Genomic DNA, 16,587 nt, shown 5'->3' with positions numbered 1-16,587 from the left:
GAAGATAACTGAAATCATCCAGTATGAGGACCAGAAAAAGTAAAGAGCCTTAGGAATATGTAGGAAACCATCAGGCATACCAATATATACATTGTGGGAGTCTCAGAAGGTGAAGAAAGAAAAGGGGGCAAAGAGAATATGCCAAAAAAGAATGGCAGAAAACTTCCCAAATTTAAAGACATGAAAACACACATCCAAGATGCTCAATGAACTCCCAACAGGATAGACCCAAATAGGCCCATACCATGTCACACTAAAATCAAACTGGCAAATGTCAAAGATAAAGAGAATTCTGAAAGCCAAGAGAGAAGTAATGCATCACATACAAAGGAGCCACAATATGTTTTAAGTGCCAATTTCTCTTCAGAAACCACGGAGGCAAAAAGGCAGTGGGAAGACATATTTAAAGTGCTAAAAGCAAAAAAAAAATGCCAACCAAGAATTCTATATCTGGCAAAACTGTCTTTCAAACACAGAGGGATTAAGACATTCCTAGATGAAATGCTAAAGGGAGTTTTGCAGGTTGAAAAGAAAGGACATTAGACAATTGACTGAAGCCATATGAAGAAATAAGGATCTCCAGTGAAGGCAACAGCATGGGTAAATATAAATGCCAGTATTACTGTATTTTTGATTTGTAACTCTACTTTTTACTTCCTACAGGATCTAGAAAATAAGGGCACAAAATGTAATGATAAATTAAAAAAAAAAATTGTGAAGACATGTAGCATGTTTCTCCTGTTATTTTTCTTCAACTATGAGCCAAAAGATACAGTTTCAAGATCTGACTATTCTGCTAAGTCTTGCTATAGACTCCTTTTAAGTATGACACCCAAAAATGAAAAAGGGTCCAGATTTATCTCTGTGTTAATGGACTCTAAAATTGAGTTGGCCTTTGTATTAGTTTCCCATCGCTGCTGTTACAAATTACCAGAAAGTAGTGGCTTAAATAGAACACAAATTTATTATCTTACATTCTGGAGGTCAGAGGTCTCACTGATTTAAAATTAAGGTGTTAGTGGAGGCTTAAAGGGAGAATCCATTCCCTATTTTTTCCAGATTCTAGAGGGCACCTACATTTCTTGGCTCATGGTCCCATTCTTCTACCTTCAGAACCAGCAGCATAACATGGTCTCTACTCCCTGACCTCTGCTTCCATCACACTGTTTGCTCTGTGACCCTCCTGCCTCTCTAAGGACCATGGCTAATCAACCCATCTCAGACCCTTAACTTAACCATACTTGCAAAGTCCCTTTTGCCATGTAAAGTAACATATTCACAGGTTTGAAGAATTAGAGCACAGACATCTATGGATGCGCCATTACTCAGCTTACCGCAGCTTTACTAACTTTCAGAAAACAAAAGAGGCATTTCAGTCCTTAAATCACATGTATAAACAAATAAAGCCCTCAGACAATTTTCACCAGCATCTGTATGTATAATACTTGATCTTCATGCTGACTTTAAGCAGACTTTAATGGTTTCAGTCGTTTCAATTAGGTAGTACTGAAATAATATTCTGCTATTTCATGTGGCAGCTATTCCAATCAGCCCGTAAATTTCATGAACCTGTTTTGTTTTCTTCCCTCCAAGACAAGGGTTTTTAAAACATTTAAACAGAACAGAACCTACCTGGAGGAGAAGCAATTATCTGATATTCTTTGGATACTGCCAACCAGCTAAAATCCATTTAACAATACTCATCTGCCCATATTTTCCTAATTTATTCATGATGTAATCATATAAAATATCTTTTTGAAACAATCGGTTTATAAAGTCACTAAACACTTTATACAACAACACACTTTATAAAAGAATTTTTAATTAGTCTACTGTAAATTCTGAGTGACTGTTCTGGCTCCTAGTGACTAAAATTTCTAGAAACTCATAAAACAAACTGTCTAACAAAAGTGGCAGAGACCAAAGTTACCTCTTGAAATGTGAATTGAGATGTCAAGGCAATCACAAGAATTAGAAGGCTAAGTATTAGTCTAAATAAATAATTTTTTCAACTGTAAATCCCTCAACAGTACTTCCTTTTAGAATCTCTCTCAATGGGATACTTAAACTTCCCATTCTTTTTCTCTAAGATTTTAAAAATTTCCTTTCCTTAAATTTTCTTTATAATGCACTTTCTACTGGATTATAGGCAAGATTTCCTCCTTTGCTATTATGACTCCAAGATGACAAAGTAATTTTCTCTTAAGCGCCCATTAATACTTAACTATAAAGTTTAATTTAAAGAAAAAATAAACATGCTTCCAAAGGGAAATACATAGACACACAGTGATAGGCTAGTATGCAAATCCTCCTTCAGATTGACAAAGATATGAAAGCATTTAATCCTATAGTATTTCCTCCTCTTTTGTTCATTTGACTTAATGTATCAGGCCCACTTGGCTTGACCAAATTAAGAGTTAAGTGTAACACAACTCTCATGTTTACTAACAACATAAACACTTAAAAAAAAAAAACTTTCAAAATACTCCTTTCTGCAAAGACGCTTTGTCCAACTAATTACAGCCTGAAGGCAGCAACTCCATAAAATCATTATTATTGCTAGAAAAATTAGATAAGGGATAGTTTACAGTTCCTTCATACCTGGCATTTCATTTTATGCATTTAACATACAAACAAAGGTTTATTAGGTCAATACTTTCTTAATATTGGGCAATTTAATTTGATGGGGGGTGGGGGGAATATGCATGCAAATAACATGTTAAACAAATACCATTATGCTATATGACCGGAAAACAGAATACTGTACACAAGTTAATCAACAGCACATACAAACAGTAAGAGTTAGTGAAGATGAAAAATACACAGAAGCGATACAACAAAGGAAATGCCAATGGTTAATTAATAAACATAGAAAAAATGTTCAACCTTACTAATAATCAAAGCACAAATTAAAATGATGAGATACAATTCTTCAATTATCTAATTGGTAAGAGTGGCTTAGCATAAAGCAAAAAGGGCACTAACATACAATGCTGATGAGGCCTAATTGGGGAGTTTTAATTGTGAGGAAAATTTTTAAATCTGTATCAAGAACTAAAAATATGTCCGTATCTTTTAAACCAATAATTCTACATCAGAAATTTATCTGAAGCAATAACCAGATGTTCTCAAATTTTCTACAGACTATTTTAAAACCAGAAAATAAATCCATATTAAAAAAGATCAAGTAACAACGAGGTACCATCTCACACCCACTGGAATGGCTATTATTAAAAAAGAAAAAATGGAAAATAACAACTGCCAGCAAGGCTGCGGAAAATAGGAATCCTTGTACATTGTTGGTGGGAATGTAAAATGGTGTAGCTGCTCTGTAAAACAATGTGGCCATTCCTCAGAAAGTTAAACACAGTATTACCATATAACCCCACAATCCCACTTCTAGGCAAATACCCAAAAATTGAAAGCAGGGAGTCAAACAGATATTTGTAAACCAATGTTTGAAGCATTATTCACAATAGCCAAAAGGTGGAAGCAATTCAGTGTCCATCAACAGATGCATGGATAAACAAAATGTGTTTTGAACAGAACAGAAATATTACTCAGTTGGAAAAAGGAATGAAGTTCTGATACATGCTACAACATGGATGAACCTTGAAAACATTATACTGAGTGAAACATGCCAGACACAAAAGGAGAAATATTGTATAATCCCACTTATATAAGGCAAATTCAAATAGACCAAGTAGAATAGAGGTACCAGGGCAGAAGAGAGAGGGAATGGGTACATAATGCATAACGGGTGCAGGGTCTCTGCGTGGGGTGATGGAAGCATAGCACTGCGAACGAAATTAATGCCACTGAACTGGACGCTTGGGTGTGGCTGAGACCTGAAATTTTATGTTGTATATCTGTTGCTACAATTGGGGAAAAAAATAGAGACTAAAGAGACGACGACAATCAACTGCAATTTATGACCTTGGATTGGATCTAAATGGAGGACAAAGTGCCCAAAATACATTATTGGGACAACTGGGGGGGGGGAGGAATATGGACTAAACATTTTATCAATATTAACTTTCTTGAATTTGGTAAGTGTACTTAATGTAGTCACGTAAGTGAATATCCTCATTCTTAGGAAACATGCATTGAAGTACGAAGCGGTAAAGGAGGAGGATGTAATGCAAACTACTCTCAAAATGTTTAGAAAACGGATAGAGAAAAAGGATAGATAGAATATCATAAATGTAACAAAATGTTAAAAGTTGGTAAATCTAGGTACCTGGGTAAGGGGTATATTTAAGTTCTTTGAATTACCTTTCTGTTATTTTTGCAACCTTCCTGTTAGCTTGAAATAATTTCAAAATAAACAGCTAAAAAAAAAAAGAATCTGGTAAACATACAAAAATTTCCAAACACAAGCAGAAGGGGGAAAAGGGACTGCAATATTCTAAAATGTTAATGGTATTTAAAAGGTGGGACTCTTCTCTGTTTTCTAATTTAAATTTAGCCCATCTGCACTAATTTTAAAACAAAAACATAAAAATTCATGGAGTTAAAAAAATGAACTTTAACTTTGCGTGCTTGAGATACAAAAATGTATCTTTCTCAAACTTTTGATTATAAATTTAATTAAGTGATAAATCATGGTTATCATTATCATGTATGATTTGTCCATGGAGTAAATACTGTCTTTGAAGTTAATAGTCTCTATGCTTAAATAAACGATCTGAAAATCTTTAATAAAACTTTCTGAAAACACTGAATTAAAAAAAAAAAAAGATTTAGAAATTTCTCCTTTAAATCCTTACGATAACTGGAAGCCCTTGAAGATGTAAAATTCAAATTTGGGAAGTCATCTTCAAATATATTTTTAAATCAACATCTGGGTATAAAAGAAAACATCTCTTTAATTATGGATATAATTTACTCATACGTAAATTCCATTTATACCCCCCGAGTCAAATCCTTTGAAGGGCAAACATTTAGCCACTTTTCCACTTGTTTAGAGGAAGGCATGGAGACAAGACAGCTCTGATCAACATGAAATAACCCCATTGTAAAATACACAATTTGCAAGGCTTTTTTCAACAAAGAGACAGGAAAAAGAAACTGTCATGCTTCCTTGCTCCTACTGAGCAGTCTTCAGTTTGACTTAACAGTACAAAACAAAAAATCAGTTCTATTTCTCCATAAATATCACCCCTCAGATTTCTAAAGATTCAAAACCAGATATTTTTACAAGTTGCACATAACAGTCTCAAGTTCAAGGGGCTGAAGTATTTTAATACTTACTTCTTCCTAAATTTCTTTGCCTTATCACATTTTCCCACAAACTGAGTGACTTTCTCCTAGTTCTAGAATTTGGAAAAATGTTTTAAAAAATACACACATTTAAGTTTAAACACAAAATCATTTTTGGGTTAACTACTTAAGTGAATTAAAAAAATTTAGAAAGTAGAGTACAAGTAATAGAGTAAACAGTTTTTAAACTTAGTTGTAATTTGTCCTAGACTTTATATAATCAACACCTTCTTCTGTTACCATTTGCTGCTGGCAGAACTAATTTTCTAAGTAGTTAATTTCTGACAACTTATCCTATAAAATAGGCCCTAAAAACTTCATTTAAGTCCACCTTTCAAGGCCTTACCAAGGCTGCTTCCCTCCCAAGGGCTTTTTAACTCATTCAGTTCAAGCTTTTCACACAGGTCATTTTCCATTCCTTAACCTCCATTTTGGTTCACCGAACTCCACAACTCCTTCCTTTTCACTTACTCAAGAAAAAGGCCAGCAGATGATTTTAGGAAATGGCAAATGTTTAATCCATGACATAGCTCTAGTTTAGTAGCACAGATGCCAGATTTCAAAATCAGTTTTATTATTATGTCTCACTAGTGAAATCTGTGTCCCCTAGAAGTTGGCTGTAAAACATTTTGTGAATTAAATATTTCCCCCAGATTTCAGAGTTAAATAAGTTGGTTTTAGAATTTAAAATTATTAGATTAGAAGAAAAAAATTAAAATAATACATTTTAGTTTATGTATTTAAATCCAGCTATTTCCACAGCATTGTAAATACTAGATCTATGCACAAGCATAGAACTAAAATCAAAAGTAAGCCTCTAATAAATTAAAAATTTGAATTCTGAATATAAACTAGTAAAAGAAGCCATAATTCTTCCTAAAGTACATAATTTTGATAGTGTACTTATCACCGTGCTTTAAATATACAATATCCACAAAAGTTGTTCAGTGACACTCCTTCCCCTCCCCACCCCCAATAAATGATCTAGTGGACACTGATCAAAAAACCACAGACCAGGCCTGTGCAGCTATGAACAGGGTTCAGAATGGGCTTGAGTCAAATCTCCAAACTTCTACTTTGACCTGGGACAATTTGTACCACCTCTCCAGTTTCCTTTACCTTAAAATGGAAAGAATGCATAGACAAAAAACAACACACCTAACTCTAACCCATTAGCTGACACCTGGTTGGTGTTTAAGAAGCCAAAGTAGGATTCTTTTCCTTGTCCTTCCTTTGAACTGTTCACTGGATTTCTTCTTAAAATATCATGTAAAAACTAAAGATATCCTTTGAACAACCTTAGGATTCAAGAACAAAATAATTTACAAAACCACTCAGTAGCTACTGGAGATAGTTTCCAATCTGACAGAAAATCGGAACAAGCAACAAAACAATAAAAATGGTTTGTTAAAATCTAATCTTTTTGTTCTTTATTAACAGCTTTGAGATATAATTCATATAAAATTCACCCACTTAAAGTACATAATTCAGTGGTTTTTAGTATACTGACAGAATAGTACAACCATCATGACTTTTATATTTTTATAATCACCTTCAAATGAAATCCCATATTTATTATCAGTCACTCCCCTTTCTTCACCCCCCCCACCCCCACCTCTGGCAACCAATAATCTACCTTCTGTCTCTTTTGCCTAGTCTGTATTCTGGGCATTTCATACATATATTTTTAAAAACCTAACTTTCTGAAGTTTACATTAACTTTATAAAACATGGTCTTATATTTATAAAATTAGAAAATGGTAAAAGGCCTTCTTGAAAATTTGGACATTATCTCCAACTGAACCCCAAACTTGGCTGACACTTCTAAAGTGATTTATCATTCAACAACTCTTAATTAAGAGACATATGGCCACTAAAGTTTAAGAATATTTATCTATTTCCTTACGGCTTAAAAGATACATTACAGTAAATTTCCATATTGTAGGATTCCTTTAGGCATTCCTAAGTTTTAGGCATCTAAAACTTAGCTCTGACATACAAAGTAAAAAGGAGGAAATGAAGTGGAATCCTTGTGCTAAGGTGCATACAGACATACTGAGGATACTGTAGATGGAGATTTACAGACTTAAAGCAACAGCATACCTAGAGGAAGGCAACAGGAGCAGTCTACCCAGGTGTAGGCAGTTAAGTGAACTGTTTCTAAAGACTCTAAATACAATAATGAAACTATAAGGTCAGTTTATTATTACCAAGCACTGACAACTCTAAATAACATCAAGGATAAAAGGTTCCTTCCCCAAAAATATTTTGTTAACTGAGACTCTAAGCTGTAAACAATTGCTGTGGCTTTAACAATATCTATTTCACGTGGCAGTTACATGGCTGGAGCCCAACACATGGGGATCTGCTATATATACTCATTTTGGAGAATAAGTTCAAAGAGGTTCAAAATTGCCTGAGCTCTCATCAGTTCATGTCTCCGATCCTGTGGTACCTATATAAATTCCTGTATTAAACAATACATTTACAACATGATGGCTGTGTGCAATTTTTCTTTTCTCAGAGATCTTTTTGGTTCTGGTATGAAGATTTAGGTGAGGTTAATCAGACATAGACATATCTGTGAACAGCCAGAATTGGCTTTGAGTAAAGCTACAGTAAAACACAAACTTGAAAATTGAAGATCCAAGAACAAAACTTACAGAGAAGGCCATTATTAGGTAACAAAAAAGGAATGGACATTTACATAGGACCTCAAAAGTGTTTTACCAAATATAATAAAAATTTATACTGGATTTTCCGGTGAAAACATTAAAAAAAATTTTTGTTTTTAACTGAGGAGACATTTTAAAGTCACTAGAATCATGCTGAAAAAAGACATGGAAAGAAGCATTATAATTTCTAGAATTTATTATGATATAAGATTTTTGGCAAATCTCTATAAATTTCTTAAACCCCTACATTTAAGACTTTCCTTATTGTCTATTTATTGCTTTATGTAAAACTTTTTTTGTAATTAAAACTAACAGAAGTGCTCTTCAATACATTATGGATGAAGATAGATGGATAAATCCATTTTTACCTGTCTACTGAACATGACTATGAGAAGATGATCAATTTTGAGAGTAATTGACAAATCTGCAGAAGTTAAGGTCTAAACAGAAACTGGATTATCCTTCATTATTCTGAAAGACCAGTGTGCAGGTTTTTCCTGTTTCAAAAAATATATATTACTGCAATTGATGAAAAATAAAAATCCATTACTTTTTCCCAATGTAATGTGTTTTATTATTTTGGTAACTGGCATGATTTTATAAATACAAAAGAATGAAGTTCAAGTTTCTTATCTGGCTGTTTTTATTCTTCATTTCATTTCATAATTATTTCTGAAAATAATTTTGTTGTAGAGGAGGGATGTGCTAAAAAGAGAGGCGGGAAAAATCTGCTCTGGACATCAAATATGCTAGGTACAACACTGCCCTCTATTGTCTGTTGCAATTGGGATTACTGACCACATGGATTTACATCAAAACCCACCAATTTTCCAAACACAAATTAAAACTTGGGTGGCTCTCCACTTTTCACTGGAGGCCCCCAGTCAAAACCCTGGCTTTTGAATTTTAACGCCACTCCTGAGTTACGTTTGTTTTCTTGCTGAATACACTAGTAACCTGTACAATATTTCACTGGAACTTCAAGGTATCCAAGTCTTCACAAGCACCAATAGAGCTCTAACTGTAAAGCAATGAAATGTAATCTATATACCATGCAAATATTGAACAATAAGAGGGCAATCAGGGTATAATTATAAAACTGCTTGGGATATCTAGTTATCAAAAAAAGTTATGACAGCACACTGTTAATTACACTTTGTAATATTAACACAAAATTTAGGCATGTCTCTCCTAGTCTAAGTTGTCAAAAGATCTTGGTAAGGTCTAATCCTAATGCAAATTTAACTATTACATCTCTTTACCTTTCCTATGGTTCAACAGGAACAAAATAAGCAATAATTAACCAACCAATGTTACCAAATTTTAAACTGTTAATAGGTAAGCTGCTTGTTTTAGATATATGATACCATTGTATAGTTTCATTTCAGCTTATTATTAAAGTTGAATGCTGCTGCTGTGAACTTAAAAAAAAAATTCAACTAATCTCAATAAATTGTTATGAGTAATTTTCGTCCTGCCATGCTGTCAAGGTATGAAATCTTAATATGTGTAGATACTCACAGAAATCTCTACATCTACAGAAAAGTTAGCCGGAATGTAAAAGTAAATTATATTCACTTGTGCTCCATGGCAGAGGAAAATAATCTACAACTTATATCCAGTAAAACAAAAGCAACTACCATTTTGTCAACTTTCTATTAGGTACATTTTATGCTGAATTCTGTTTTCCAAGATTTATAAACTACCTTTTCCATCATTCCAATTTTTCTCAGAATCAATTCTGAATCGTGTGTCCAGGTAATTTTTTCTGAAACAGAACACTAAACAAAATGATGGATTAGGGAGGAGGATATTTTCAAGAAGACTATCAGTGATAAATGCTGCTCTAAAAGCTGGAGCTTTAGCCCAGTCACCACAGAGCAGACTCTTACTGTTGTCAGAAATTAATAACTCCCTGAAAGTGAAGAAAGAGCAGAAGTAGTAAACTATAACCAACTTTTTTTTTAGTGTCCCGAACTCCTGAAATAATAGCATAGCATGGTAAACTGAGGCAAGAGATTCCTCCCTGTTTACTTCAATCGTTGATCTGGTGCTCTATATGTCTTCCACACAGTAAGAACTTTTTCAATTCTTTGTTCACTTCTTTAGATAGAGCTCTCAGTGAAGAAGGGAAGGATCAAAAGCTAACAACAAAAAAGAGGAACAGTGCGAGTTAAAAAAATACTTAGCAAGGTAACTTCATCAAATGATCTAGATTCTAGAAAACAATCACACCTAGTAATCAACAAGCAAAATGTACAATAGTCTTATAGAATGATTTCCAGTGGGAATATGCAGGGGCAGCAAGCTCCACACTGCGATGTGACACCACACTGCGATGTGACACTTGACTCTTCTTTCAGGATAGCAAAGTGGTTCAAGATGGACAGCCCAGCCTGAGAGGATAAGCGTACCAGTGTTAATTCATACATTTAGTATTCCTAAACCCTAATTTCTAATTTTAAAGATAAAAGAATATAGAAGCACTAATATTTTCTTCCTGTGCATTAAAGTAGCCTCACATGCACATCATTTCAGCTTCCCATGCACTAGTGCTGTTCTCAAAAAGTGGTATGAGGACCCCCAGGAGGTTCTTAAGTCCCTAATCATTGGTCTGTGAGGGCAAAACTGTTTTCTTATTAATAAGAATACATTTTTTTCCATTTTCACTCTCATTGTCTTACAAGCATACAGCAGTGGTTTCCAGAAGTTACCTGATATGATATCACAAGAGACTGAATGAAGAAGTAGATATGAGGATCCAGCTTTTAGCAACCAGAAGTTTACGAGATCTGCAGAAATGTAAACCACCACCACTCCTCTCATTATCTGTCATAAAAGTTATCTTCATTAAAAATGTTGTTTGTATTAACATATAATGGGTTCATTGTTCTTTTTAAGGAATTAATATTTAAATTCCTCAGTTTTAATTTTTATTATGGTAAATATCAATAGATATAACCCATAGATACAACCACTCTGTGGGCCTCAATTTATTTTAACAATGTAAAGAGGATTTAGACCAAAAAGTTTGAGAACACACACGTGCAACGAGAAAGTTCACTGCAATGTTTGTCAGTGAAAAAATGAGGAAAAAAATGTTCATTAATTCGAGAACCAGATAAAATATGGTTTATTCAAATGATGGTATACTACAAAGCAGTTATAAAAATGAATTAAATCTTAATGTTTGAACTTTTAAAAAAAGCACATTGCAGAATATGTACAATATATCACTCATGTATATCAAAACATAGGATATTATATACTGTTTATGATCCAGAGAGCCTGATACCCAATTCATGATCTGACTGCCCTGACTAGACAGGGGAATGGAACTGAAGATGGGATGACTTTATTTGTATTTTATTTTTAAAATGAATACACGCAAAAAAAATAACAAATGTCAATTCTTGTGGCAAGTATATAGATGTTATCTATTTTTTGTACTTTAATAAGATGCCTTAAAATAGTAGCTGCTGTAAAAATAGTGGGGGGGGGGGGGCGGCAAGAAATACTTTGGATTGAGAAGATTAAAGGCTAAAAATGCAACCAATGGTTAAAAGGTCCAATCTATAACTTTTACTCATTCAACAAACTTTTACTAAGTACCAAACTCTTCACATTAAGGAGTGTACATACAACACAGCAGAATACAATTAAGTATTGGCCATAATTGGTAACTGATTCCTTTCCACTCATCTTTTCATCTTTCACAACACTTTTATACAGTGTCAACATAAAAGTCCTCCAAATAGGTAGGTGTCTTTAATAACTCATCTTTCTTATCTCCTTTCCCTTCAGTATTCGAGATAGTGATCTCTTCTTTTAACTGTGCTTCCAATCTGTCCCTTTCCACTTATCCACAATTTTGCTCCAAGTTAACTAACCCATCTTGCAGCTTTTAACTATACTTTTCTACTTCCTCCTCTCCCAACAAGCCCAAGCGTCTACCCTCATCTAACAGAGGGCAGGGTTTAAATACCACTTACCAACTCTGAGACCTTCACATATACAAGATAAACACATAAACCCCTCTTCCTTCCCTTCATCCTTAAGGTAACTTTTCACTCTAATTCCTCACTACCAAACCTCTCAAAAGACTACTTTGCATAGTTCCACATATTTCCTTATCTCCCATTACTATTAACCCCTAAACTACACTTCCTGTTAACCCCAAGAATTTCAAAGACCTTTTCCTTAAGTATTTAACCGCTGACAAAATATTAGGCAGCAATTAAGATGGAGAGGCAACATTCAAATCCTAGGTCTAACATTAGCTAACTGGGCCCCTGCGTAATATTATTTAACTTCTTTAAGAACCAGTTTCTTCATCTATTAATGGATGTCTAGGCAGAAGTACGAGACTATTAAATTAGATATGTATATATAAAATGCTTGACATGCCACAGATGCTTATTAAAATATTAAGCCCTTTTCTCTTCCCCTCTCACTTTCCTCCAGGGCACATCTGAGGATGCTTCCCAGATGTTCCCTCAATCTCCTGGTTGCTTCCAAGTTTGAGTTCTACATGCCCAACCCCTTGCCCAAAACTTCCACATGATCGTTCTACATATAACTCAAATTCAATCTGTTAAAAAAAAAAAAAAAAAAACACATTTTTCTCTCCACTAAATCTGCTTTTTATGACTGCTTGTCTTCTGTTAATGGCACCACCGCTCTCCTAGCACGCAGAATGTAGGGGCAAGTGGAGTTTAAAACCCCATCTGATGCCAAGTCCATGGATTCCTCTGGCCTACATCCTCTTCCCCTCCTCTACTTTCCCATTATGGCCTGCCAAGTTCAAGTTCTACTTGCTTTTCTTAACCCAGTCCCCACCTGGCCAACCTTCCCCAAATCTCTGCCTTCTACAATAGATCCTACATACTACTACAATCAAGCAGAATTAATTTGATTATATCATCCAGCTACTCAAAATCTTCACCGTTTAAGCAAAACACATTAGATAGCCATGAAACTTGTAAATCTCAGGCCCCAAACCTTACTTCATAACCTCCTTGTTTTCAGTAGCCTTCCCGGTCAAACTACTACTCACTTATTTCTCAGCAATTTGTCCTTTGATCACTGTTGCTCATACCTTCTTAAATCCTAAAATTGATACCTTTTTCTCTTCCCAAGTCTTCACTGACTGTCCACGGCTAACTCACAGTTCTTTATTTAAGAAGCTTTCTGTCATATATTGAAGCTATTTGCTTAAGCCTTATGTTCCCTGTTAGATTGGTCTCTTTGGAACAGAGACCACTCACTGTGCCACAGTATTCAGGAGACAGCCTTGCAGCTGAGCAGGCACGCAAATGTTTGCTAAATGAAGATTACAGTTAGACAATTCCAGGCTAGGGAGAACTAATCAGTAACATTTCACGAATGGGAAGAAATAGTTCAGAAGCACTACAAATCAAGAAGGCATAAGAAAACAGATTTTGAAGTCAGACTGAATTCTCCAGAATAAAAGTTTAAATTTAACTGAAGATAACTAGAATTCAGAACATAAACCTAACACAATGCAATTTTAAGTTCATCAAACAAAGACTAGGAATAGAAATTAAAATTATTTGAGGAAAATGAGCAACGATAAGAAAATTTTCATTTTGCCCTTTTTAAAAGGTTAAAATATCACTTTCCCTTTAAAGTCAATAACATTCCTAATTTTGCTTTTTCAAAGTAAAAACAGTTGATGGATTGCACATTTTCAGGATCAACAAAAGACACTTTGCTTAATAATGTGTGTAACATCCACTTCCATAATACCTAAATCAGAATTACATACTTTGATCGAGTACACTAAAAATCCTCTTCCTTGTTCATTAAAAATGGCCATTAAAATATTCTAGAGTTAGGTTTTATTTGGGGAGGGAAATGTACTTCAAGTTTGTAAAAAATTTATCTGCATTCCTATTTAATATTCATTCATTTAACAAGTATTTACTGAGCACCTGTTGGGTGAGGTTAAGAGAATAGAAAGGCCCTGCCCTCACCAAACCAACATTCCAGTGAATTATACCTTCAGTAAACAAAGTAAACTTTCAAACCTGAAATACTTGGGAGTATTATCACAAACTCTCTGACCATCAAAAATTAGGAAATATTTTGTTACTTTGAAAATCATCACTAGCGAACTTTGCAAGACACGGTTCAATACCAGCTGCAAGTACTGCTAAGATAGTTTACCTACCCATTAATTGAAAACAAATCATTTCTGAAGTAATTTAAGGTAATAAACGGTCTTAACTGCGGCATAACTGGAGGGTCTCATTATGGCACGACAAATGGAAAGGAAAATTACCGCACCACAATTCTCATATAAACAGAACTATAAAAATCTTAGTGTGAGATGCAGGAAGCTTTTTCAACGCCGTTATCAAGACATCTCGAAGTACTACAGCCGATTTTCTCAAAGTTGGTTTATCTTTAGTGGAAGAAAATTAAACTCAACACAAAACAATAGTTAATTCTGTAACTGCATTTTAAATCATCAATGGTCAAGTCGTCCTCCCAACCCCAATCGATTGGGCGCTTCTCTCCAAGAGCAGCACCTGGAATCAGTTGTGATAGAACTAGAGCTTTAAGGCGGCAGACAGCTTTGTTCCCGGTTTGGGGAGGTTTTCACATGTAAATGTTCCCTAGAAAAGAGCGGAGGATTAACTACCTCGGAAGGGGGGTGGGGTGGTGGGACTGGAGGCCAACGCCGGATTTCTAGCGGACTAAGGCGGAGCAAATACTCTTTCCTCACTCAACTTTTGAAGTGTCACGTTGAGGCCACAGAGCCTGTAAGAGGGTTATGTTCACTACTCGAAATAAGCAGCCAGCCCCCGTCCATTTATTAACCCCATTTCCCAGCTGTTCGCATCCCGGAGGAGAGGGGTGAACACCCTCTCCAACTCCTCCCCGACCCCGGGATCAGAGTCCAGCCGCGACGCGCGGCAGCGGGAGCAACAGGAGAACCGAGGCCGCCGCTCCGCCAGCCCCACGACCCGCAGATGCTCCCGCTTCCCCGCCCCCAACCCCACTCGCCCGCCTGCACCGCTTTCTTAGACCCTTGCTGGCTCCCGGCACTGCGAAGCTAATAACGGGGCGGGAGCAGAGAGCGAGAGCCTTTGGACACTTCAAGGGGTGAAGTTAGAGGAACCGGCGCCGACGCGGGCTGGGGGAAGCCGGCGGGGGGTGAGGGGGGCCGCCCGAGGTCGCCGCCCCGGAGCGGGCGGTGGGGGAGGGGTGTGGGGTCAGTTCCTAGGGCCGCCGCGACCTCTCCCGGGCCCCAGGCCGCTCCGCGCAGGCCCCGCCGGCCCGGAACCCGGGCAGGAAGCATCCCCACCCCGACCAATGCTTGAAACCCTCCGGCGGCGGGAGAAACAGCGCCCCGGCCCTCACGGCAGGCCCGGCACCCCCCTGCCCCGAGCACCCCTCACCTCCTGGTTGAAGGCGTTGACGGCGTCCATGTTCGCGCTGCGGCGGCGGCTGCTCCGGGCCCGCCGGTCACATAGACCTCGCGCCTCGGCGAAGCGGGGCCGGAGAACCGGCTGGGCCTGGGAAACGGGGTGGGGGTGGGGGACAGGCGGCGAGCGGCGGAGCCTGGGGCCGGGGCAGGAAGAGGCTGCGGCCCAGGCGGCGGGTCGGGCGGCTGAGGCAGAGGCGGAGTGGGGGGCCCCTTCTCAGTCCCGTACGGAGGGTGAAGAAAAAGAGGCGGCGGCGCTGGGCTCCAACATGTCCGTTTGGTGGTGGCGGCTGCGCTCTGCGTCTCGCTGACACGGCCCCCGCGCCCTCACACACTGGCTCACACTGCCCCGACCGGCGAGCGGGAGGGCCTCTCTCTCCCTCGGCAGCGGGATGGCGGCAGCGGCCTGAGTCCACGCCGCGCGGGGCACCCTGGGACAGCTCGGGCCTCCCAGCGCTTCCTGTGCCCAGCTCCCGCCCCGCCTCGCCTGCGCTGGCCCCGCCCCGCCGCGCCGCGCGCCCGGCCGCTGGCACGTGATAGCCGGACGACCGGCGCTTTCCCGCCGGCTTCGGGGCAGGCTTGGCTCAGAGTGGCGCGGAGAGCGCTGGGGAGCGCGGGAGCCCGGGGCCGGGAAGCTGGTCCCATCCAGACCCGCGCACATGCGCGCCCCTGTTCGACTCGGCGCTTCCCGGGTGCACTTTTGTATGCCGTTCTGCCCGAGCAGACCTTTCACCCGTCCAGTCCGCGGACACCGAGCTGTTCCCCGCGACATCGGACAAAGGACGCAGGATTTAATCTCAGTGCCCTGGCTGTGCCTTTACAGGCTTCTGTGAACTCTACTGGAAAAACAAAAAACAAAAAACCGCTGCAGATGCAGCCCTGTGTCTGTTCTAATTGTGTGGGTTTATTCGGCCGAGCTGAAACACCAAGAAGGACATGAAGGCCTAGAGGAAGCCCTGCGCCGCCTTGCACCACTGGTGGAGGGGATTGGCGAAACCTTGATATTGATTCCCCAAATAAAGTTTTCCTTTTTGGCGGAAACACTTTGCCCTGTTTCTCTTTCCTTGAGTACTTAACTGTGTCAGACACTGTGCCAGATGCTGGGAATATGGAAATAATTTCTCCGTCTGCCCACCACTCTGTTTAGAGGGGAGGACAGGCAAGTAAGCAGACAATTACCAAAGCAGAAGTGTTAGT

The 16,587-nt window shown here is 38.3% G+C and overlaps 1 protein-coding gene across 6 annotated transcripts in view; it reads right to left on the bottom strand.

Annotated features, from left to right (window-relative positions):
* SCAF4 (SR-related CTD associated factor 4) overlaps positions 1-15,833 on the bottom strand; it is a 62,245-nt gene extending 46,412 nt beyond the window's left edge. For 3 of the 6 annotated variants that reach the window (XM_037832620.1, XM_037832653.1, XM_037832636.1), the window contains exon 1: positions 15,365-15,832. In XM_037832620.1, the coding sequence (XP_037688548.1) occupies positions 15,365-15,394 (30 nt within the window). In that variant the 5' untranslated portion in view covers positions 15,395-15,832. Of the gene's footprint in view, positions 1-9,894; positions 10,915-15,364 lie in introns of those variants that run through there. The other 3 variants (XM_037832662.1, XM_037832628.1, XM_037832642.1) reach the window with 2 other exon arrangements.
* Positions 15,834-16,587: the final 754 nt, after the last annotated feature.

This window comes from Choloepus didactylus, chromosome 1 (assembly GCF_015220235.1).
Source record: "Choloepus didactylus isolate mChoDid1 chromosome 1, mChoDid1.pri, whole genome shotgun sequence".
Classification (NCBI taxonomy): Eukaryota; Metazoa; Chordata; class Mammalia; order Pilosa; family Megalonychidae; genus Choloepus; species Choloepus didactylus.
The sequence above is the reverse complement of the archived record's forward strand: the minus strand, read 5'-3'. Positions and strand labels throughout refer to the sequence as shown.